This window comes from Echinops telfairi, unplaced genomic scaffold, assembly GCF_000313985.2.
Source record: "Echinops telfairi isolate 266 unplaced genomic scaffold, ASM31398v2 ScPeMD7_7457;HRSCAF=8495, whole genome shotgun sequence".
In the NCBI taxonomy this organism is placed as follows: Eukaryota; Metazoa; Chordata; class Mammalia; order Afrosoricida; family Tenrecidae; genus Echinops; species Echinops telfairi.
In genome coordinates, this window is record NW_022111357.1 from 15808390 (window position 1) to 15832885 (window position 24496).

Here is a 24496-nt window from a genome sequence, read left to right on the forward strand (position 1 = left end):
GCCGCGGGTGTACATCGGCCGCCTGAGCTACCAGGCCCGGGAGCGCGATGTGGAGCGCTTCTTTAAGGGCTACGGCAAGATCCTGGAGGTGGATCTGAAGAACGGGTGAGGAGAGCGCCAGAGGGGCCGGCCGGGTGGGGAGAGGGCCCGGGCGGTGCCGGGGTGGCCGCGGGCACGGGACAAGGACGCCTGCCTGGCGCCCAGCAGCCACCGGCCTGGCCTGGCGCCGCCATAGTCGCGGCGCCTTGGGGGCGCGGGTAGGCCCCGACTCCCACTGCGCCTGCGCGGGTGGGGGTGGTGGAGGGATAATGGGAGCGAGGGTGAAGCGCTGAGTGGGACGGGAAGAGGGAAAGCCGGAGTGGGAGGAGGGCTCCGGGCGGGGACCCCGGCTCCCCGGCGCCCGGAGGGCCTAGATTTTCCCGTTCCGGGCCCTGGAGCTCAGGCTGACCGCTGCCGCTCCGAGGGCCGCTGGAAAGACAGGATTTCCTCTCCACCTCCCCCACCCCCCCGCCCCAGTGGACGGGATCAGACGGTCGGCCGCGCACCTTTCCCCGGGAAGGAGCCCTGGAGGGAGGCCCTTTCCACACTTGCCATGTGCACGCTGTTTTGGGCGGGAGACTGGTTTGAATGGTCTAGTGACAGTTTTCGAAAAGTATCGACTTGCGGAGCTGAAAGATCTCTCCGGTCCCCGGACCAGAGTCGATGCAAGGCTCAGCTCGCTATCTTTTCGACTCCGCGGTTTCCGTTCTCCACCAAGCAAAAAAAACTGCTTTGCCGTGGTAGGGTCGGCAGCCCAAAAGGACGAGCCACCTCGGCCGGCCTCCGCCTCCACTAGGTAATGCAAACCGTTCACGAGATGCCCGGCTACTGCTTCCCCGAGTGGGATCTAACTCGTTTGTTTCTGATGAGCTGCTCTGGTAGAACAGGGCGGGCGGGGGCCACACGCTGCTGGGAAAACAGGAGTCAGGCCTGGAGAAGACACTCAAGGCGTAATACTATGGGTTGGGAAATGTGGAAATGTTGCACTATACGGCTTGAAAGACGTGGATATTTTTTATATATATAGAGAGAGAGCGAGCGAGCATTTTAGGGTCCTAAACCTTGGGTGTTGCAGGCACCCTTGGCGTTGTTGTTTGGCTCTGAGTTTTGTTTGTTGTTTTTAAAGTCCTCTACTTTGCAGCAGGTTCGGTAGGGCTGCAATTTCCTCCCCAGTGTATTACTTACATATGACATTGGAGATGTTATGAAAGTTACCAAAGGATAAGTTGACTGTTTTAGAACAATTGGTAGTTGCCAGATGCTCGTGTTTGATTTAAGTAGCCATCTAAAATGGATCTTTAGGGTTTATCGCTCTAAAGTACTTTTGATTTATTTTTTGAGTACAGCCTTAAGAAACCTCCCATTTTGTCCAAGAATATTTTAAGTTCCTGACAAGATTGTTATATAAAGGGGGGGTGGGGTTGGTGCCATTGTGATGCACACCTTATAACTAAGAAATCAAGGTTAACACTTAAGGTTGTTTGTTTTTTTCAGTTCCTAATGAAGTTGACATATTAATTAAATTTCAGAGAGAAAGCTTAAGTTTTGAACAGACCTGGATCTAGTTGGGGTCAAGTTATGACATATTTGACGTGTGTGAACCTGAATGTCCTCTTCCACCAGGAGAAAGATGAGGCTTTTTGCTCCCTTAAAGAGTTCCGGGAGGAGCCCTGGTGGGATAGTCTAATGGTTACTCAGTGGGGTGTGAACCACCAGCCCTCTATGGGATAAAGACAGGATTTCCTACTCCCATAGAGTTCCAGTCTTGGAAACTTACAGGTGCAGTTCTACCCTGTCCTGTAGGGTCACAGTGAGTCAGCATTGACTTAGATGGCAGTGGCTTGTTTGTTGTTTTAAGTGTTACTGTGATATTGGAAACCCAGGGGCAGTTCTGCCCAGTCCAGAATTGACTCGAGGTTAGTGAGTTTGGCTTTGATCTTCTACTGTGGAAAAGGAAAAATGAAATAGGAAATGTAGAACATTTGGCTTGTAGCAAGCTTGTGGTGAGTACTAATTATAACTAAAGAGATCCGATTGTGATCTTAAGAAATTATCTTAGCATGCAAAGTGTTTAGTAACAAAATATAGTTAGGGATGTTTTCTAAGGTCACATGATACTTGGGGAGCAGGAAATGATGTTAATGTTGATAGGGAACAGTTATGCTATTGAGTAAATTAAATGTTTATGGCTAGAAGGTGTCGATTTTGTGTTAAGAAATGCTAGCTCTCATTTTACATTCTAACAAGTAAAGTTTGTCATGGTTTACTAGAAAAGAATTGTTTGAAACGGACTTTGAAGAATGGCTTGACTGGCTTAGAATGGAGAGAAGTGGCTGGAAGTAGGGTATTCGTAACTGGTGATGGGGAAGTAGTCCAGTAAGACGAATCATAAACAATCTAACCCGTCTTACCAGCCTCATGAGGATCTAGAAATTTAACAACAAATGAAGAGACAACATTAAACATTCAAACTCCTGCATTCAAGGCTCTGGAGAGAAGAATTGAGCAACCTGGGAAATGGTTTGCCAAGAGGAAGGACAGACCCTGCCAGGAGGTTGGATTACCTGGGTCTCATTTTGGAAACTATTTTTTCTTACACTTCTGCTAAGCCATGATATTCATGAAATCAGTGTTTGAAGTCAAAATTGAAATAAGGAGCAGGAAGTTATTTGTGGGTTTTGAAGACAGGTTTGACAGTCACCAAATGGTGGGCACAATATGACCCCCTAGCATCATTCAGAAATGCCCCTGTGGGTTTCTGAGACTTATCTTTCTCCCTCGGAGCAGCTACTTATTTCAAACTGCTGGCCTTGCAGTTAGCAGCCCAACTCGCAACCACTATGCCACTGTAGACTTGGTGGCAGTCAGTAAGACTAACCTAAAGGCTTGGCCATCTATTTCCATAAAAATTACAAGCAAAAAAACTCTAGGGAGCAATTAATGCTTCTCTATAACATGTTCGTTATAAGTCAGAATCAGCTGATCAATCCTGAAGTTCAGGATTAATTAAATAGGAATTCAAGCACTTGCATAATAGGGAATAGACAAAATTAGGAAGTGGATGATCCCTCCAAAAGAGATTTCATAGCCAGGAGTGGTGATGCACTGAGTTAAGTGTTGGGCTGCTCCCTGAAAGGTCAGCGCTTTGAACCCCAACCCAGCCTCTCAATAGGAGACAGATGAAGCATTCAGCTTCCAGAAGGATTTCAGCGTTGAACGCCCTGTGGACCAGTTCTGTTCTGTCCTACAGGGTCACTGTCCGTCAGAATGGCGGTGGGCTTGGTTTGGGTTGGGATTTGGAAAGGATTATGTATGCCGTAGTTTATTGCTGGCCATTTTATTGTGCCAGGCAACCCAGAGCAATGCTTTGGAGTAAACGTATTTATGTCTTTGATGACTTCCCACAGCATCACCGTCCCTGATGGCTAAAAGTTCCCTCAGTTCTAAAATGGTCAAAGTGACCCAGTGAGGAGCAGTTACTTGAAGGCTTTAATCTCTCTGCTTTCAAGACTGTCTAGAAAGATGGGTCCATTTGTGGCCACAAAAATAATCTAGATCTCCCAGGACAATATGGTCCATGACAGATCCCATTAGGGTCACTTACTTTCCTAACTGCACCAACTCCAGCAAGAAGCCATTGTGGGGCCAAGAAATCACCCCAGTGTGTGAAGGAAGCAGCAGATATCAATGGGCAAGCCCTTCTTTGTAGCCTTCCATCTCTGTAGGGTCGCTGAGTTGGAATCCACCTGGCGACACACTTGAAACTTTTTTTTTTCTATGATAACTAACAGGCTATCGTGGATTATATCCCTTTTTATTAATGTATCACTTAACACATACTTGGTAACCAAGAAACCATAACAGACTAGTATCTACACATAAATGTGCAAATGCCTATTTAGTTCAACCTCAGAAAGACTTCCATAGTTATAAAATTAGCATAACTTTTCTTAGTTACGTATAACATCTACTTACTTAGACTTACTAGGTTGATTATGAAAGAATTTCATAAAATTTTGAATTATGTGGTTTCCATCATAGATCGATCTTAATATCTTAGTTTTTCCATATTTTTGTTAAGGAATAAAACATATCAAATCTAAAGATTGTCTTACCTGCCTAGTAACTGAAAAGATAACCACCAAATCACGGAGTTTTTAGTGGATTGGCAGCATGAATTAATGCTCCCAAGGGAAATTCGACTATCAATTTCAGAATCTCTGTTTTCTATTACAGTGAAATTGTGACTAGCCAGAATTTCCAGGGTTGTGCTGCTCTGTTTAATTGGATTTTCACTGTTCTCACCACGCTTGATGAAAGTTTCTTCCCATTAGACTGTCCATTACTATAAAGGAGAGTTGATTTTTTTTTTTTAAGTTATTAAGTCTTTGGGTAAGTCTGGTTATTATTCCAGGTGTCCTGATCACTGTAGGGCATAGTTAGGTGGAGGATCCTGAAATGGATCTTTGCCAACCCCAGAACCTACACAGGGATTTTCTCTTCTGACTGAGTCCCTGATGGGAGCTTGTTTTTCATTTTTTCTTTTAAAGGGGAAACCTAATTAGTCAGTATTCCTAGATTTCAGGGTAATTGAGCTGTTGGTGAAGCCTTAATCACCCTCCCACCGCCACATAGCAGAGAGATGCGTTATCATTTTTATGCTAATGATAAAGTAGGCAACAGGAATGGCTAAAGGAAAGGCAAGTGTTTTCCTTTTAAAGATCTCATTACTTTTTTGTTCCTGGGCAGTTCTGCCCTCAGAATGATGCTGGGACATGTGTGAACTAGAATTTGGATCTATATGTCAAGAAAACTAGCTAGGGCATTTAGTTCGAGATTGATTTTGTAATTATCTGAGGAGAGATTTAAAACAGTTTTGTTTAAAGGGGGGGTTTGAACAGCCCTGTTTATATCTAGGTAAATTTAAAGGCTTTTTCTTTTTCTTTTTTTTAATCATTTTACTAGGGGCTCATACACCTCATCACAATCCATACATACATAAATTGTGTAAAGCCCATTTGTACATTCATTGCCCTCATCATTTTCAAAACATTTGCTCTCCACCTAAGCCCCTGGCATCAGCTCCTCATTTTTCCCCTTTCCCAGCTCCCCCTTCCCTTATGAACCCTTGATAATTTATAAATTATTATTTTCTCATATCTTGCACTGTCTGACGTCTCCCTTCACCCACTTTTCTGTTGTCCGTCCCCCAGGGAGGAGGTTATATGTAGATCTAAAGGCTTGTTCTTTATTTGTATTTTCACACTTAAAAAATGGCACATTTCTGCGTATGGGTGTTTCACTGTTTGATCATAGATCTCTTTTTCCAGAGATATATATGTGTATATATATTACATATGTATAAAACATTGGTGAATATTATTTATGTAAATCTCTATGTACATTTCTAGTTATTACCTTAGGACAGATCTCTAAAAGTGGACTTTGGGGATGTTTAAGGCTTGTGCTACTTCTTTGCTTTCTAGATGAATAGTATTGTGTATATTTTTCACCTACCATGTTTTCGAGTCCAAGTTTTTCTAAGCTCTCAAATGCTCTGGGTATTTTTTATTTTTAAATATTCAAAAATGTATCTGAGGAAGTAGTTTTAGCAGCCTGACAAACTTTTTTCAAAGTAAATTTAATGTACTTTTATATGCTGCTTTTTCTCCTTAATTGGTGGCATGTATTTTTTCCAATACATTGAAATCTTCATAAGACACTATTTGAATGGTTACATAAAAGTTGTATCCTGATTACCCCAGCCATCACTCCAAGGTTGACTACTAGTTCTTGATGTTACATACAGTTCTGTGCTGGATATCTGCAGAACTTTTGTTTGTATTTTTATCATTCCTCAGGGAATGTTCCCAGGAAATAGAATTCCTGTGTCACAAGCTTTCCATGCATATCGCCCAGAAAAGCTACTCCAATTCATGGCCACCCTCAGTGTGTGCACATGTCTCTGTCGCGGCACTCTGATCAGCACTGAACATCCTTTTTTAAAAAAAAAAAAAACTTTGCTAATTTAACAGATAGGGCTGCTCTCTCCTTTCCCAGTCAAGAACTCTTCCTTGACCGATAATCAAAATAAGAGACAAGACTGTGGATGAAGTAGCACTCTTGTCATTTTATTAGTCGAATAACTTTAAAAATATGGCCAGGTTGTTTTTGTGCTAAAATTTCTTGTAAAAGTCAGCCCATCTCTGAGAAATCTGTGCCAAAAGATACCATATTAAGGTTTTGGCCAACCTCAGTTGTACTCGCATAAGACTCCCAGTCCACTTTTGGCATGAGTACACATCATTTGTAATTGGTCATGTCATTTAAAACCCATAGGCCTCAGTGTTGCATCTTGACCTTCCTCATTGAGGAAGCTTGCTGGCACTCTGCTGCTAACCACAGGGTAGCCAGTTCAAATTCACCAGCAACTCCACAGAAGAAAAGACTTGGTGATCTGATCCTGTGCAGATTTTAGTCTAGGAAGCCCCATGAGGTAATTCAACACTGCCCTATAGGACACCATCAGTCAGAATCAGCTTGACAGCACACAACAGCAAACGACCTCTTAAGCCTTCTGCGTGGCACAAACAAGTTTAGTGTTAGGCTGTTGGCTGAAAGGTTGGTGGTTCAAATCCACCCACGGGTGCCTGGGAAGACAGCCTGGCCATCTGCTTCCTAGAGATCACAACCTTGGAAATCTATGGAGCAGTTCTATGGAAATCCTATGGAGCCTAGGAAATCCTATGGAGCAATTGACACATGGGGTCACCGTGCGTCAGAATTGACTTGGTGACAAACAACAAAAGGCTAATATGGAAATTTTAAAACAAAAAAAATATTATCAGCATGCAATTTAATGATTGAGTTTTCAACTGCTTAAGTGTTTGCAGTTTGCACTGATGGGAAAACTAAGGCCTGGGCAGATCGACAATGTTGCAAAATGATTTAGAGGCAAATCTGAAAGCTGAAGGGCTTTCTTATTCCCAGCCTGGATAACAGCATGCACCGTGTCAGTCAAGGTTTCTCAGGCTGCTTCCTTGCACTTGGTTCAGTTCTCTCCTTTGGGACTTACACCCCAGAGTGAGGCAAGGCTTTCAGTCTGTTGAATATTTGGCTTCTGTGCAGAAACTTCAACCAGCTAACAAGTTACTGCCAAGTGAGACAGATGGTCATTTTTAAGATGTTGGCCCTGGTGGGACTGCCAGGGTATTCTCCTCCTCAGACTACTCTGAAGAGCTTTCAGGTGGCATCCACTCTGTCCTGGCTGGACTTGGCATCTCCTGAAGGTGGCGCATCAGAGTGCTTTGAAGTCGTGCCCCTGTTGTAGCGGGTTTGGAGGACATGCTCTAGATGACCTTCCCTATGTATGGAGAGGAGAGGCTGAAATGCAAACGAAAGCTGAAGAAGCATTCCAGTGACATTTGCGCCTCCTGCTGGGTTCCCCAGCATGTCTTTATTCTTATGTGCAAGAAGGTGGACCTTCATAAGCAGAGACCTCCAGTAGGAAGACAGAAGGTAACTCAGGCAAGGGAGTCAGGCAGGAGCCACAGAACAGAGACGTGGACTTAGAGAAGAGTTTTCACTGGATGAAAAAAAGCTGCTGATCCACGATAATAAAAAATTGGGGAAAGTCATGAAAATACTAAATGATTGAAATGGCTGGTTTTGAGGGGAAGGCATCCCCCCAGCAGCTTTACCAAAATGTAACCAAGACCAAGACTACACTGGGACCTTGCGGCAGTTTTGAGGGCATGGGATAGCCAAGATAGTCCCGGAGGCTTAGCCTCTAAGAGGCTTTAACACCTGTCTCCCGTTGTGGCATTTTTGGAGGTAAGCATGAACTAGTTTTGTGTTGGTAGCTTTTCGGTAAAATCAGGTGGTACTGTCTAAGTGTAAGCCTTTGTTTTATTAAGTAGGCATAACAGACTATGGTAATTTTATCTAGTGGTCCAATAATTTTATTCCAAATTGGTAATATAACGTTCTTTCTTGCTTATTAATTGCTTTTAATTTGTGATTGAGTCTCCCAATTGACCCCTTGTGAGACCCTTTAATTTCATTGCCCTCGGTGCTGGTAGGTGCCAGGAAATCGAAATAGACACCAGTGTAATTGTTGCCCCTCTTAAAGAAAGTGTGCTATTTCAAAATTGACTGGTTAGGATCATTTGATCACAGACGATTTTCAAGTATATTGCTTTCTGGATAGATCCATTTTTAGAGGATTAAAATAATGTGGCAGCCTAGTAAAAAATGAAATAATGTTTTGAAACAGTTGTGTGAGCCATAGAAGAATTATACAGTCAGGCTAGATTTGAATTGGATCCAGATTTCTCTGGCTCCTTCCGTTCGGGGGGTGGGGGTTGTTTTCTTGTTTATTAATTAGCACGATGACTGTTCGTGTCCTCTTTTTTCCACTCCAGTGTGTGAATGTTCCTGTAGAGATGGACTGGTCTACACACTGGGGTCACAGCACCTTTTAGGCTTGAATTTGATTTTTCTGTAGAAGCTTTTCAGCAATGTGGTGTATTTTGTGAGAAGAGAGTCCCGTTTAATTTTCCTATCAATATACTTGTGTTCTCAATGCTGAGGTATAGGTTTCTGTTTTCTTAGACTGGTGTTAAAAGTTCTGATAATTTATAGCTTTGGTTTCTTTGTGGCTTAGAAGTGAATACATTTCCACAACATTAGTAGTTGAAATATCATCTACAGACTGATATTTCTTGCCAATCTGTATATTTCATAAGATGCTAATGGTCACGTAGCTATTTGTCTTCCACACTACAGCACACAATTTGATGCAACTCGTCACTTGATGCACCTCAAGCTTGTGTTTCTCAAACTGTGATTTTAGAGCCCACGTCTTCCTCTGGTGGACAGGAGACTGAAGAGCATGAGTGTGGATTGTAGATTATGGCTCCAGTTTGAAGAACCCAGGGTGTTTGAGTACCCTTGGCAAGTTCCTTAACCTACGCTTTAATTTCTTCATCTAGGAGATAACAGTAACCCACGGGATTGTGAAAATTGGATAATACAGTACCTATATATATGAAGCATGACACAATGTTTCATACATGTTAAGACATTGTTTAAAATGATGGTTGTTGTAAAGAATTTGAAGAAGAGTCCTGATGGGCTGGAGTAGTAATGTCTGGAATTAATCAGACCTACTTGTAGGTGTATGTCTGCAGTGCACTTGTTTCTGTAAGCCTTCTAGTTTCATTGCTTTCAGATTCATTCCCCACCCTCCAGCCCCAGTCTTCATCCACTGCAGAACGAATTAGATGGCATTCTTAAACATCTCACTTTGTCAAACCCACCACCTGTGGGCCCAGCTGTAGGCTGGTCTAATTTGTGCCACGTCTGAAAACCAGAGACAGACTCCAGGGGTTAATGTGGGGCCTCCAAAGCGGGGATTGTGCAGAATAATTGTATTTTTCCTCTATTCTTCCAGTCCGTTATGTTCTGAACCCACACATGTTTTCGGAAGGACCAGATGGCTGGCACTGGCTAATGGGAACCAAAAGACAAGAGTGAAAGTCACCTGGCTGTCACATATCTCTAGCTTAGAGATGCTTCGCCCTGTTCTATAATCAATTTCTTTTTTCCCCTGGAGACTTCGTCTCACTGTACCAAAAACTACTGGGATATGGTCCGACCTGTCTGGGGTTAGGCTACTATCCATGTGATGAAGTTGAATGAATAAGACCATACTTGGAACTGTGGGAGAGAAGGAATAGCCTCTGTGTTTATCTGGGCAGCGTAGCCTTGTGGTTATGAGTTTGGGGTTTATAGTCAGGTGAATCTGGGTTCCAGTCCACCATCACCATCTAGGAGTTCCTTGACAAGGGACCAAGTTACTTAACTTCCAAACCAGTTTCTCATTTATGAAGTGAAAATTATTATAGTACATTCTTCACATTCCTCATGAAGAATGAATGGAATAAATGATTTACTATGGAGCTCAGAATCGAATGAGAGGGTAAGCACAAAGGAAACAGATCAAAGCCTGAAAAACTCAAAAAAACGACCATATACTAGATAAGCTTGAATGGAAACACCAGAACTGAAATGATTGGAGTCAGGCAGGCTTCTGAAGCTGTATGAAAGACCACTCTCAAGCATCTGGAAGAGACTTAATGTGGCTCCTCCTGTGTAGCTCAAGTGTTTCTGGTTCATAACATAGAGATTAAGGAATCAAACCAGACCTCTGAGCAAAAGAATGATCTCGCAGCTCCCTTTCCTTGCTATCTGTGGAGTTAAGTTAATCAAACAGGTAGCCACAACACTGAGGGCCCAACAGAGTGTGAAAGCTGTAGAACTTGGCAGGAGACTGGATGGGTAACCCGAAAGGAGACAGGTGATTGCAAGGTTGTTGGGAGCAAAGAGAGGGTCAGGAGTTCTAGAAGAGAAGTCATGAGGTAGGTTTTCTTCTTTGAAGGTGGGAAAGATCAAGTGCAGACTGGGCTGTGGTCAACGTTTGCAGACCAGGAATCCACACGCTCTAATCAGAGAGCTCTTGGTATGCAGGAACTGCCAGTTTGCCGCCGGGAACAGAGCCCCAGACTGGTAATGGTGAGCCCTGAAGTCGCACCCCAGCTCTGCCACTCAGTGAGCACGGGTAAGTCATCCACCTCCTCCGGGTGACCTTGATGGCCCTCCCTCCTCAGAGGCAAAGGAAAGGGAGGCTGGGAGTGCCCAGGGCAGCCTCCTTGTCAGGGTAGGGAAGGAGATCAGGAGCCTCCTCCATGTGACGGAGGGGCTTCTCAAGGCTGGGTTCTCAGCAACCCCCTCCGAGACGGGAAAGGTTCAACTGAAACCATAGTCACTGACCCAGAGCACCGAAAGTGCCATTGGCTAGTCGTGCCAGTTTCCTGGGTTGTTGCCGACTTTGAAATGGGGCAGTGGCACTGCTCGCATTTACAGGCTTTTCTGTGAGATGGCCTCACCCGAGCACTAGGGAGCTGGCTGCAGAAATGTCTTTCTACATTTATCCAAGCATTTTATTCAGACAGCAAGAATCACCAGTTTTATTATTGTCCTGTCTTGACTTTTTTCACCTCAAGACCAAGTTGGCTGAGGCGTTGGACCAACACGTGAGTGCTTTGAAAACCTGGTGTTTGATTGTTGAATGCCAGTTCCACCAGGTAGATTTTTAAGCGTCTGCCCTTAAAGTCCATGCTCTTGACCCTAGACTGAGGGTTCACGCTGCCCATGGGTCAACCTCAACAGATGAAAATTTTTCCTTGGCTACAGCACCATCCCTAATCCAGACCAGCCATGGAGAGGTTCGGTTCTTACCAGGAAAATGAGTGATTGTGGGAGTGGCTCACCACATTGGGAAAACAAAGCTCACATCCTGCTGATGGTGGCTGAGGACTGTCGTGTCCACATACAAAGAAAAGCATGTGGCACAGTTTTAGGACAAAGGTGAGCAGGGATCCATTGTGGAAAGGGGCATACTCTCTGATAGCGAGAGCGTCCAGGGCATGGCCCTTGGTAAGCAGTGTTGGTGGGTGACTGTGGTCACACGCATGGAGGCTTGCTTCCCCTCGCTCCTCATACCCATTCCCCAGCAGTTAGCCGGAATTGAGCACCCCAGTCCCACATTGCCCGCTTAGCCATTGGTCTGCATATCTTCAGAGCAAAGCCTGCCCAGCATTTCCAGATCGGATCTCTCTCCAGTCTCTGAAAGCAGAGAGGACCGTGAGACATCCTGAAAGGGTGAGCTATCGCCTCTCTGCACACTTTCCAGTAGAACTACCCCACCCCACCCCACCCCCAGAGCAGAGCTGCTTCGGTTGAGAACACCTCTTTAGTAGCAGGAGGAGCCCAGCTAGCTTTTCTCAAATTGAAGTCTCAGTGCTTTACAAACCTGATTCTGATTCGCTTTCGAGAACTAATTTGTTTTTACTGGAATAGAAGAGGGAGGGGCTCCCTAGCTGAGAAACCTGTCTGTTGGGTTGTCTTTGTGAGGTTCATTCCCAGCTTCCACCAGAGGTAACTGGGTGCACGTGAGGCAGACCCATCAGCATGCGTAGTCTGTGCTCATCCATGCTTTGACGAAGGGTCCGAAAGGAGAGTCCTTTCTTGGGGCAAGACATTCATTTTCATGGTACTTGCTGCAGAGAACAAAGGGAATGAACCATTTAGAAACTCTCCCAAAGAGCTCTTCTTCGTGGGAGCACTCAAATTTAATTTGGGGACAGTTTTAAATATTTAAGTTAAATTGGGACCCATACGGTAGTTGTAAGCCAAAATTAAATTTATCCTTGTCTATCTACTGCTGCCATGTACCTCTGATGGACGCTTCCCTACTGGCCCAGGCCTCCCAAATTTTAGCATATAGAATATCCAGCAAGTGTGACATTGGGTGAAAGAAACCTTAGAAATAAGGCCCTTCACTTCCCAAGTACAAGTGAGCCCTGAGGAATGCGAGCCAACCCAGCCTACTCCTTGCAGTCCCACTGTAGCCCTCTGAGTTGTGAGTGCTGGAGTCAGACCGGGCGGCTGTGAGTGCTGGAGTCAGACCGGGCGGCTGTGAGTGCCAGCTGTGGCCCGTGTTTCTGTTACTGTGCTTCCATTTCCTCAGCTAGGAAATGGACAGAATAGTACTTGGCTCTTGGGTGTTGTAGATATTTAAATAAGATGACATTGCCTAGTATGTAGAGGTAATTTAATAGATGTTTGGTTATGTTTCACTATTACTGTCAAGTCTGCCTCTCTTATTTGAAAGGATGCCTATTTACTCCAACCTGGTCTGGTCTTGCTTTTTGCTTGCCAGGTCTGGTTTGTTCTGGAGGAAGCAGTTTCTCTGTCTTCCATACCCACCTACCACGATAATGGCAGAGAAAAGAGTATGCGATGCCTGGTTTGAGCCTTAGGATTTGATCACTGTAACCAATGTTTCGAATTGATTTTGTGGCCTTTCCCATTGCAATAGAAGTTTTTCATAAGTGACTTAGATACCCTAAAATGTGACTACTATGTGGCCCTCTTGTGGGAGCACTTTCAAAAGTGACTTTTAGGGAAAGGACTGCAGGGCCCCTTGTTCTCCAACATCACAAATTGTTTCCTCTAAATTGGGGAACATTTTTGTTAGGCATGCATTGCTTCAGCCTCTGCAGCAAAGAAGCATCGGTCTACCTGAGCACTAATGTATGTTTGTAAATAATGTGCCTCTACTTAACAGATTGTCTTAACTTTCCCTATCAGTCTGATTGAGTTGTACTGCCTGGAAGCCTGGGGACAGAGCAGGCAGGCACTGGACAGCTCCCAGTCAGGAGATAAGTCTGCCCAGAGCTCTTTTGCTCAGAAGCAGTAAGTAGCTTGGCTTTCCATTTCAAATGCCTGAAGAGCGGAGGGGTCCTGTGCTCTGTGGCCCTGGTGTGATTACAAAGCCTACTGAAGAAAAGCGAGGGCTTTCCTGGGTTCTTTTGAGTAATCCGTGAGAGCCCAGGGTCTTTCGTGGTCTGTGAATTGTGCAGAGCCCATAGGTGAATCCCCAAGGGTAGTGAAGGCCTCTTCATTCTGCCAATGTTGAATGTGTTTCTTGATCCTCCTCTGGCCTCAGACTCTCCTGTGGTGCTGACTGTGGGCAAAGCAGACCCGTGACCAGTGTCCACACCTACATTAGGAAGGCCCTTTCTTAGTTGCTACATGTTGTGCTAACTGTAAAGTCAGCGGTTTGGAACCACAGTCTCTCTGAGAGAGAAAGACGGGGCTTACTACCCCTGGAAAGTTAGTCTCGGGAAACTCACAGGCAGTTGTACCCTGTCTATCCTGTCTCCTGAGCCTGAATCAGCTGTTGGCAGTGAGCATGTTCTGTTTGAGAAGTAAAACCGCAGTAGAACATGCTTTGGTTTGGCCTTTGGCTTACCTTTGTTGTTTTGTCTTTGAAAATAATAGCATGCCTTCACGTGATCCGTTACCCGGGAAAGGGAAAAAAAACGGCTTCAATACATTACAGATTTGTAGTGGCTTAAAGCACATTTTAACATCGTTAGTGATTTGGAGAGGTTTTACTTGTTTTGTCAAACGTAACAGGGGTGTTCAATTCATTCTTCATAAGCTTCTCAGCCATCCCAGCCTATGAAAGCATGAAACCATGTCTGAAAGACTCCCCAGCCTCAGTTCAGCAGGTGCCTGCTGAATTGTGTTACTGCAAAGTATTTCCTGGTGGACAACTGGGCATGTCTCTTTTTAATTTAATTTTTTTCTTGAGAGAGGAGATCCAATGACAACTAAAGCTTCAGTGCCACTCACAGACCTTTCAGCATAACCAGCCCTCTGCACATGGCAGCCCAGTACAATGTCCCCCTGAGGGACTTGTTCGAAGGGACTCTGGAGTAAGAAAACATTCAGTTCTGATGCTCTTATTTCACGTGTTGCTGGGTAGCGCAGTACATGTTAAAGATGCTTTTTGTCGGCAGGCTAAAAGAACTGGCGAGTCTTAGAGCCTGTTTCCAGTTTCCAGATGCACAAGAATCCGTAGAAATGTAGGTGGACACTAGTCAGTGTTTGCCTGTGTGCATGATCTTGCTGGTATTTAAAGAAATGGCTTGTAACTTTCCTTTGTGATTTGGTATGGCCAGTGAGATGATTTCACTTTATAGCTACAGGCAGGCACTGGTCACAGGGCTGGAATGATCACAGCCACACTTCGGCTACACCGAGCACTTGTGGATAACAAAATGTGCAGGGTGCTCTTTAACCTGGCATACAAATTTCACACTTTGGTCTTATAAATTGTACTCTTTAAAGATACTGGTAGGATTTGAGGGTGGTGGTTTTCTTTTGGGTTCAAGCACCAAACCTCTTGGCTGGAAAATTCCTAACTTACCATCAAAAGACGTTTGCACAGTTATGTAGGGGTCGTAGAGAATTCCAGCCTATCCAAACCCTCATGCAAATAGAGTTTGGAATGTCAACAGGAAAGGAATCACTCAGAATTTTTCCACTGATAATCTCCAGAGCCATCAGTTCATTTGTGAGTAGTTCGCTGAGGTAAAAGAACCAGGAATTGTTATTTCTCGTTTTCAACCAAAGAGATTAAAGTACTGCGGTTTTACTTGGTTTGTTACTTCAGAATGTGATTCAGCTGTCAGACACTAGGCCTGAATGGAAGAGACCCAATTGTTCAGAGATAGCACTCGAGTTACAGCTTTAAAGGATGAGTTTTTGTGTGGTGTGTTGAAAAAGCAAGTCATCTATCTTGTAGTGAAATTTATCCCAAGCATCCCTGTAACCCAGCACCTCTTTGGGGGAGAGGAAGCAGCCTGTTTCCTACAAAGGGGTCGCTCTGAGAGGTCGCCCTGGCCTCCTGCAGTGCTTATGCAGTGATTGCAGCCGAAGGGGAGAGACAGGTGATCCATAATTGGTGAAGCCCACCTAACCTTTGCTAAATATGACCCTCCTTTGCTTTCTCTTACGTTGGAGGTCAAATGGTGCCAACCTGGATGTCATTTGCTCTCTTCTAGATATGGTTTTGTGGAGTTTGATGATCTGCGTGATGCAGATGATGCTGTGTACGAGCTGAATGGCAAAGACCTTTGCGGTGAGCGAGTAATTGTTGAGCATGCCCGAGGCCCACGGCGAGATGGCAGTTACGGTTCTGGACGCAGTAAGCATTTCAACGGCATCTGTATCAGTGCCATGCCTTTGTTTACTAAATGTTAATTATGAAAAGTCACTCATTAATGTTGCACTTAAATTATTGATGTTTGAGCCATTTGCTTTTATAAATTGTGTATCTTTAATGTACAATTGCAAATAAACATCTCTGATAAATGTTTAATGTTAATTAAGATGATATACATTTCTTGTTTTAATATTTTATAAATATGTTTAATGATATTTGTGTTTTTTTTCTCTGTAATGCAATTGTTTAACATAGAATTAACAGAGACCTCAATGTTTTAATTAAAAGAATCCTTTGAGGCTAAGATGACTGCCTGTTCCATTTGCTGACCTTGGGTTACCTTTCCATGCGTGGCTCTTTGAACCATTGTGGCCCTTGGCTGACCAAAAACAGGAAGCCATGTGACGACCGCAACCTTTCCCCATTAGACCTGGGTGGTGAGGACCCCAAGGGTTAGACACAGATGAGATTAAACTGAAATAGGTGCCTGAAAATCTTTTTTATATATCTATATATATAGCTATAAAATATTCACACACAAAAAACTTTAGTCACTGTGAGTAACACCTGTAACTGATTTAGTAATTTAGTTAGTTCTTTCTAAATCGTTAAATTGTTGGTAGTTTTTAATTTATGCATGTTAATTTTAAAAATTAAAATTAATGAATGTGTGAACTTATAATTCTTTAAATTAAATTTTCATGTTTAACTGATTGTCTTTTTAAGAAATAAACACAGATCTAGTTTAGAGTGAAGGGTGGGAGTAGACATAAATATAGATGATATAGTTTGGGGTGGGAGGTAACTAGTAATGTTTAAGGGGATTCTGTGCTGTCTCATTTTTCCATTTCCTCCACTGAAGTATTCTCTTACTTGTTTGAACCTTCCAAAGGTGGATATGGTTATAGAAGAAGTGGCCGAGATAAATACGGCCCTCCTACCCGCACAGAGTACAGGCTGATTGTGGAGAATTTGTCAAGTCGGTGCAGCTGGCAAGATTTAAAGGTTTGGTCCTTTTTGGCTGTTTGGGATGAGAGTGGGCGGGAGTTAGATTAGGAAACAGTAACTATATGGGCACAGACATCACACCGGTTTGAATGCCTTCCCAGGGTGTTTGGAGCTTCTCCAGCGAAAGCTTTCAGAGGAATAAAGACCCCGACTTACTACTTGACGTTGTGGAAACCTTCTACTCTTAGGACTAACCTGTAGGGAAGGGTGTAGGGTACCAAGGTCGCACTCATCTGTTCAGAGTTGCAAGCCACCGGGCTTCCTGCAACGTTGGCTGAGACACCTGTGTTTATATCAGCTCTGCACTATAGGTCCTTCTGTCATGGCATTGGTGGTAACGTATGTTTGTTTTTCATGGGACCTGATGCCGTAGTGGGTTACACGTTGTGCTGCTAAGCGCAAGGTCAGCAGTTCAGAACCACCAAGCTACTCCTTAGGAAAAAGATAAGACTTTCTGCTTCTGGAAAACATTTACAGCCTCAAAAACTCAAAGGGACAGTTCTACGCTGCCCCGTAGGATTGCTATGGGTTGATTCCAACGGGACAGCAATGAGTTTTCCTGAAAGAAAGAAAAAAAAGCGGCGTCTGAAAATTTGAGCATTAATCCAAGCTCATTTCAGTCTCCTTAAAGAAGGGAAACTTACTGAATAGTGCTGCTCATCCCTCTCATGCCTCGGTTTTAGTCCATCATTACACAAGTCCTCTCAACAAGATGAGTAGGCATATTCAGGTTTCAGAAAAAATAGGAGTCATTTACATTCATGTAGTGTTAGCAGGTAATTACATTCAGACATGAAGTGTTATTTATTTTTAAATTTTGACCCTAAGTAACTATGATATACAGAAAAAAATTAAGACTCTCACAAGTGTGTGTCTTAGCAGAAGAGCTGAGACCAGGCCCTCCTGGCTCCTGGGGTTTTTTTTGTAGTCCATGCTGGCTGTCAGCATTGACTGCCCTTTTTTTTTAAATAAAAATTTTTTAATCATTTTATTAGGGGCTCATACAACTCTTATCACAATCCACACACACATCAACTGTGCAAAGCGCACCTGTACATTCATTGTCGTCATCATTCTCAGAACATTTCCTCTCCACTTAAGCCCCCGGCATTAGGTCCAACTGCCCTTTATTGTTGGGTGCTGCCTGCAAAATTGTACCCCCAAAAGCATGGCTCCGCTAGGGTGAGTGTCTTGAATGGAGCATTGTGAGTAGAAACCGGAGAGCTGTAGTCTGACTAGACAATGCAGTGTCACTAAAGATAGTAGTGAGTGCATGCATTTCTTAAGGAAACTGATACATTTGAGGCTAAACTGGAGCCTAGCCAACACCTACCATTAGTTCTGTCCTTCCATACCTTTGGGCAGGCTCACTCTTCAGAGAGTAAGTGTGTAAGCATCCTAGCCCTCTACAGACTCATAGCTGGAGGCCAATGTCATAGATAAATGAAGCGGGTGCAGGGAGATCACAGGCCAGTTGGTCCGATCATGTGGATCCAAGGTTGGGGGAAACTTGAGAGGGCTCACGGGGTCAGTGGCACACATGGAAGCAGCCACAGTGTTGCAGCAAGGATGACGGCGAAGGGCAAGAGACAAGTGTCACTGTCTCCTCGAAAAGGCCCCAAGCCCCAAGGAGGCATCAGCAGGCTGCACTCCACCCTACATTGTGTCTGTTTTAGATCATTGTCTTTGGTCTTGTATCATTATTATTAGCTCCCCATTTGCCCTAACCTTCTTTTTTACGGAGCACTGATGGCATTGTCAGGTAAGCATGGGACTGTTTTACTTGTGAGACCAGCAATTCACACCCACCATCCCACCCCAGGGAGGAAGACAGGGCCTTCTGCTTCCATAAAGATCTCTGGCCTCTGGAACCTGGAGGCAGGATGGACTCAGTGGCAGTGGATAATTCTCTTTTTGCCGTTCATTTGTTTTCAAGAGAGGAGATGGTGTCATGTTTTTAAATAAAATTTTGTAATTGGTTTCATAATCTTTTTATGGGTTTGTTTAAATTTCACTTTGGGTATTTCTCAGTATCTGCATGTTTCAAACAAGAGTTTATAATGAACTGTAAAAGACTTACTTTAAATGTATAGGCAAAGTCTATAAACAACAAACTTGCCACTGTAAAATTAGAAAATGATAGTTAACTCAAAATTTTGTTTTTACAGATAACTTACTTAAAGCAATTGTTTTAGATAATTGTCCATCATCCCTAATGTGGACGCTTTAAAGGGCTTCAGTAAATGGTTGCTGGACAAATGAGAATATTTAAGAGTAAATTTATTCTGAGGAGGGCTGGCATTTTTTCTTTAAAAAGGGAAACGTCTATCTTGGTGGTTATATTAGATAGCTTAGCACAAAGTATACTAAAGTGGGTTGTGTGTTTGTTCCCCTTTAGGATTACATGCGTCAGGCCGGAGAAGTAACTTATGCAGATGCTCACAAGGGACGCAAAAATGAAGGGGTCATCGAGTTTTTGTCTTACTCTGATATGAAAAGAGCTTTGGAAAAGCTGGATGGAACTGAAGTCAACGGCAGGAAAATCCGGTTGGTGGAAGATAAGCCCGGTTCTAGACGCCGCCGGTCTTACTCCAGAAGCCGGAGCCATTCGAGGTACTGTGGGGGGTGTTGGAGACCAGTTTACTAGTGAGCAAGAGGACTTCTATTTACAGTTGCCTGTGGACTTCTCAGCAGGGTGCTTCCATTTGGCTCAGTAACTTAGAACTTTGCACTGGACATTTATTTGTAAAGCTCTTGAACTCTTAGGTCATTGGATACAAATAGAAGTAAAGTCCTTTCTGAGGCAGGGCTTGGTGACCATCTTTCAGATTGCTGGTTGGGGGCAAGCATGATCGCTCGCCTGGAGATTCTGCCAGACACTCCAGCTTCTCAAGAGTGGAGGCTTTGTCTGAATTTTTCATCTGTTCTGCAAGCATTTGGCCAGGTACTGGACTAAGCACGCAGAGGGAGTGTGAACAAGACAAATAACATCTCTGCCCTCATTACCCTTGGTTTACTGAAGAATACAGGCTGCCCACAAATCATCATCATCCTGATAAAGTATGCCAGAGGGAGTGTGCAGGGCCAGCCAGGAGACCCTTCCTTAAAGGGGGTTTCCTAGAAACGGCCCTGCGCAAGAGATTGGGGGAGGTGGGGAACAGAGGGCAAATGCCTTTCAGACAGAACAGTGTACTCGGGACTGGTGCCACGAGACAGTTTGCCGAAGTGGAGGCCAATAGTGGGCAGGCAGTTGGGTGCAGGTTAAGAATTCAAGAGTTAGTGGGAAGTAATTCCACCATTTAGGCTTTTCTGTTACATTTTTTTTTTCCCCAGGAAATTTTCCAGCTACATACAGCATTGATCACTTTATGATCTTGGAGTCAGCTACAGCAGGTTCCATTTTGCCAATATTTTTAACACCTCTGGCTACATTATCTTAGGGAAGTTGAGACATTGTGTCATTCTACCTATAAATACTTAACGTATGCATCGCTCACCTTTAAAAAAAATAGAGCTAGAATGTCGTTGTCATGCCTAATAAAATTAACACCGGCTCCATAATATCATTTAATACCCAGCTTTAATCGCAAATATATTTGTCTCAAACATATCCTGTCATGTATGGTTTGTCCCTGCCCCCTGGATCTCCACACTGCCTCCCAATGACAGCCACTGGCCTTCTTTAACGACTAGCGTTTCTTCCTTTATCCACTTGTCACTTTCTTTCCATCTGCGTATCAGTTGAAGAACAGCCAAAATTGGCATTTTCCATAGTGTGCAGTTTGCTGGTTACCTCCTTGTGATGTGTCACATCTGCCCCACAAGCGTGGGATTTGATCACCAGGTGTCTGAAGAGGGACGGAGGTTTGGCAGAACCACTGAGTTCCAGGCCATGCGCTGTGCTTCCGCTCGCACCACTTAATGTCCTGTCCGTATGTCCTTGTTTTCATGTTGGCAAGGTGGGTCAGTGTGTTCAGATTGCCACGTTTCTGATCTAAGAGTAAATACAGTAATGCGGAAAAATCCCCTATCCTCCAGGCCCTGGTCAGATTTCTCTAGTTCGGTGGCGCTTTGTTTTGTTTTATAGAGATCGCTTTTATTAGGCTGTGAGCAAGACAAAGACAAAAGTCAAGTTGATGATTTGGTGACTCGCAGAAGCCATCAGCATGCGCCCATGGGGTCCCTCCTTGAGTGTTTCGTGGCTTCCTTTTCCAGCCCCTGAGCAGGATTGAAACCTGTGGTTTGCAAGTGATTGCCATGTCTTTTTAGTCTCGGGTAGCCAGGGTTCCCTGCCCCCATCACATTTCCCTTTCTTTGGAGGTCTAGTAAAGCTGTGAAACACTCTGGCTTGATGTTGGTACCTCTGGATACCGTTTGATTGCCACCATATCCCCGAATTTCCTATAATCTGCAAATTGGGTCTGGAAAGGTTGACTGAGGTACAAGTGAAGCATTTGGGGCAGGAATTGGTAACCAGGAAGCTTTGGAAGTTTTCCCTTTTCTGTCACAAGATGACGAGGCCTACCTTGTGAAGTCCCTGCCCCCCACTTGGAGTTGGTCATTGATCCAAGGGACCCACAGTCTGGACTCCTGAAAACTTTAAACTGCAAGTGTCTCTTTAATCTCTGAACACAGTGAGGTAAACACATTCACAGGAAGAGGGCAAATGTTTACGCAGGACGAGTCAGAAGGCTGTGCGTAGGGAGGCTGCGTGGGCAGTTGAGGCAGAATTATCAGTCTTTAAGGGAATGGGTGAACGCGGAGTCAAGGATGACGGTTAGCGGTCTGAGAAGTAGGGAAACACGGTACCCTTGGTGGAAAGCAGAAACCCAGCCAAAGAAACGGCTTGGTGGGGGGGAGTTTGTGTGTTCAGGATTGGAGTTGCTGAGGATATTGGGTAAGCTATCCAGAAATGTCTGCAGGCACCTGGTTACTAGAGCTTGGGAGAACATTATCTTCCAACATTGTACTGGCAGGGAGCTTGTACATAAGGAATATTTTTAAAGTTCATGAGGAAAATGAAATTCAATTATAAACATTTAAAATATAAGCTGAATTTTTCGATATAACTGAGGTTAAGACACTTTTGTAAGGGATGGTACCATCTATATAGTCCTAGGGAACCGAGGTCCTAGGAACTGAATGGTATCTTACAGTCATTTCACATTATTAACGGAAGAAATATAGATGCCCTGATAAGCAATTATCACTATTCTCTGGCGCTCCAAAAATTCAACAAGTAAATTGACTTGAGCATTCCCAAAACCATGCCATGACCTTTGTGATTGACCCATCCCGTTTTGCTGTGACTAGATCTTCTACCCCTGGTAGCTGTTTCTTTGGTTGCGCTCTATCTTCAGCATTGAACTGGGAAAGCTGTGTTTCATCTCCTGGAATGATTCTTGGAAGTGCTTCAAGGTCTTGATCCCGCTTACTGAAAATTCCCACGGAAAGCTGTCTTATTGGCAGCTCATCTGGGTGTAACCATCTTGGCACCCATCAAGCAGAACGTTTGCTCAGCTTTATTTTTTGTCAGAACAGAATTATTTGTGCTGAACCAGTTGAGATATCTGTGGTGCTAGCTATTTTTGTGTTATTCATTGGTCCACTTTACTCAACACATGATTAATTTTTCTGTACAAATCGATACAGGTGTTGTGCCACAGTGGTTTTATCTTCGGTGCTGTCCAATCCCTACTTAAAACAAGCTACCGTTTGTAAACTGGTTTCTTTGGGGTCACCACCCCCAGAAGCTTTTTATAAAGTGTCAGTGGTTTCCCCATTTTTCTACCCAAGCTTTGCCATGAATTTGATGTTTGTTCTTCTGTCAATTGTAGTAAGACTCGTGTTGCTCTGCTAGAGCGGTTCTTTTTTATTGTTGTCTTACCCTTCTTAGGGTAAGTCATGCTATCTGGAATCAGAACAAGTTTCTTTTGGCACATCCCTCCCTGCCAAAAGATAAAAGAAATTTGACAACGCTTCTCTTTGTCCACTGAAAGAATGACTGGATTGACTTTAGTCTGCTACCTCTTGTCATACTGTTTTAAAAGGTCTGTTTCTCCCCTAGATCTCGCTCTCGAAGCAGACATTCCCGCAAGAGCAGGAGCAGAAGTGGCAGCAGCAAAAGCAGTCCCTCTAAGAGCAGGTCCCGATCCAGGTGAGCCTCCTTGCTCCACAAGTGGGCGGCCGCAGGGACAGCCAGCGCGTGCTCCTGCTGTGGCTAACCTGCCCGTGGGCCAGGTCAGACGTTCTGTGGTGGGGCTTGATTGGGCGAAGCCACACGGAGCTCAGATATGCCTCCTTCCCGCCTCCTCAGGTCACGGTCCCATTCCCAGAGCAAGAGCCGCAGCCGCAGCCCGAGCCGCAGCCGCAGTAAGAAGGACAAAAGCAGCAGCCCCAGCAAGGATGACAAGAGCCGCAGCCGCAGCCGCAGCGCTGACAAAGGCCGCAGCAAGAATAAAGACCACGCGGAAGAGAAGACCCCCAACAATGACAGCGTGGGGAAATCCAAGAGCCAGAGCCCTGGTAGGCATAAAAGTAAGAGTAAAAGTCGAAGCAGGAGTCAGGAGAGGAGAGCTGAGGAGGAGAAGCGAGGGAGTGTGAGCCGAAGTCGAAGCAAAGAGAAGAGCAGGAGCCAGGAGAAAAGCCTCCGCAAGAGTCGGAGCAGGAGTCGAAGTAAAGGAGGCGGCAGCCGGAGCCGCAGTCGCAGCAAAAGCAAAGAGAAGAGGAAGGGCAGGAAGAGGAGCCGGGAGGAGAGCCGCAGCCGCAGCCGCAGCCGCAGCCGCAGCAAGAGCGAGAGGAGCCGAAAGCGAGGCAGCAAGCGAGACAGCAAGCCAGGTGGCAGCGGCAGCAAGAAGAAGCAGGACGACAGCGATGGCTCCCGGTCTAGGTCTCGGTCCCACTCCGCCTCGAAGGAGCGGGAGCACGCCAAGGTCGAGCCTGACCAGAGGGAAGGCCGGGGGCAGAGTGAAGATGCAGGCACCAACCAGGAGACCCGGTCCAGGTCGAGATCTAATTCCAAATCCAAACCAGACCCATCAGAATCGCGCTCTAGATCAAAGTCAGCCTCAAAAACCCGCTCTCGGTCCAAGTCTAGACCCAGGTCTGCTTCCAGATCACCCTCCCGGTCTAGGTCTAGGTCCCACTCCAGGTCCTAACTGGCTACGTCCCCGGTGGAACTACCCGAGAAGTCTTTTGTACATGTTTGGTAGCCGTAGCACAAGTGATTGAAGTAGACCACACGTCACTGCTGTACATTTTTAACTCCCCTAATGGTGTGTCTCTAATTGTTAAATCTCAGTGCTTCCTCTGTAAAGCCTCCTGGCACCAGGCCTTCCTGCTCGACTGAAAACAGAATCTTCTCTTTGGCCCCTCCCCCTTTACTCAGCCCACAGTAGGATATCCAGAATGCCCCGGCTGTCAGGCCTGGCCTTTACTGCTGGGAGTGCCGTACTTGGACAGCTCTCGGGCTGGGATGACGACCTAGGTAGGTACGGTGAATTCAACCATTGTTGCCCTCAAATCGATGCCCTTTGATGTCCACCATTTAGTGAGAGTGTGACGTCTTACATTTCCTACCACTTTGGGTTTCCTATTTGGGGACTTAACAAAGTTGTGAATAACACAGTCGAGGAAAATTGATACCTGCAGTAACCCATAGAAAACAAACTGTAGAGTTCCATATTCTGGTATTGTGACTATATTGTTTTATATTAAAAAAGAATTTTTTTTAATTTTATTTTTCCCTGTCTTGCAAAGTATAGTGCCCCCTGTTTCCATTAAATTTGAATAAAGACTATTTTTGCTTGA

At 44.7% G+C, this 24496-nt stretch overlaps 1 protein-coding gene across 3 annotated transcripts; it reads left to right on the plus strand.

Moving 5' to 3' along the window:
* The first annotated feature begins 21 nt into the window (after window positions 1-21).
* Window positions 22-24496, plus strand: SRSF4 (serine and arginine rich splicing factor 4). Of its 3 annotated transcripts, none has more exons than XM_045299046.1 (7): window positions 22-105; window positions 10570-11469; window positions 15519-15661; window positions 16572-16684; window positions 19086-19300; window positions 22755-22844; window positions 23004-24496. In XM_045299046.1, exons 2-7 carry the CDS (start codon window positions 11348-11350, stop codon window positions 23842-23844), a joined length of 1524 nt encoding a protein of 507 aa, XP_045154981.1. In that variant the 5' UTR covers window positions 22-105; window positions 10570-11347; the 3' UTR covers window positions 23845-24496. The 3 variants fall into 3 exon arrangements, with proteins under 3 accessions (XP_045154981.1, XP_045154980.1, XP_045154982.1); XM_045299045.1 differs by lacking the exon at window positions 22-105 and having other exon boundaries at window positions 6849-10660; window positions 11296-11469; XM_045299047.1 differs by lacking the exon at window positions 22-105 and having other exon boundaries at window positions 6849-11469; window positions 15519-15595.

Coding starts and splice junctions, on each gene's coding strand:
- SRSF4 (XM_045299046.1), top strand. CDS start 11,348: ATGAGTGATTGTGGGAGTGGCTCACCACATTGGGAAAACAAAGCTCAC. Junction 16,685..19,085: donor GCAGCTGGCAAGATTTAAAG/GTTTGGTCCTTT, acceptor GTTCCCCTTTAG/GATTACATGCGTCAGGCCGG. Junction 22,845..23,003: donor AAGAGCAGGTCCCGATCCAG/GTGAGCCTCCTT, acceptor CCGCCTCCTCAG/GTCACGGTCCCATTCCCAGA.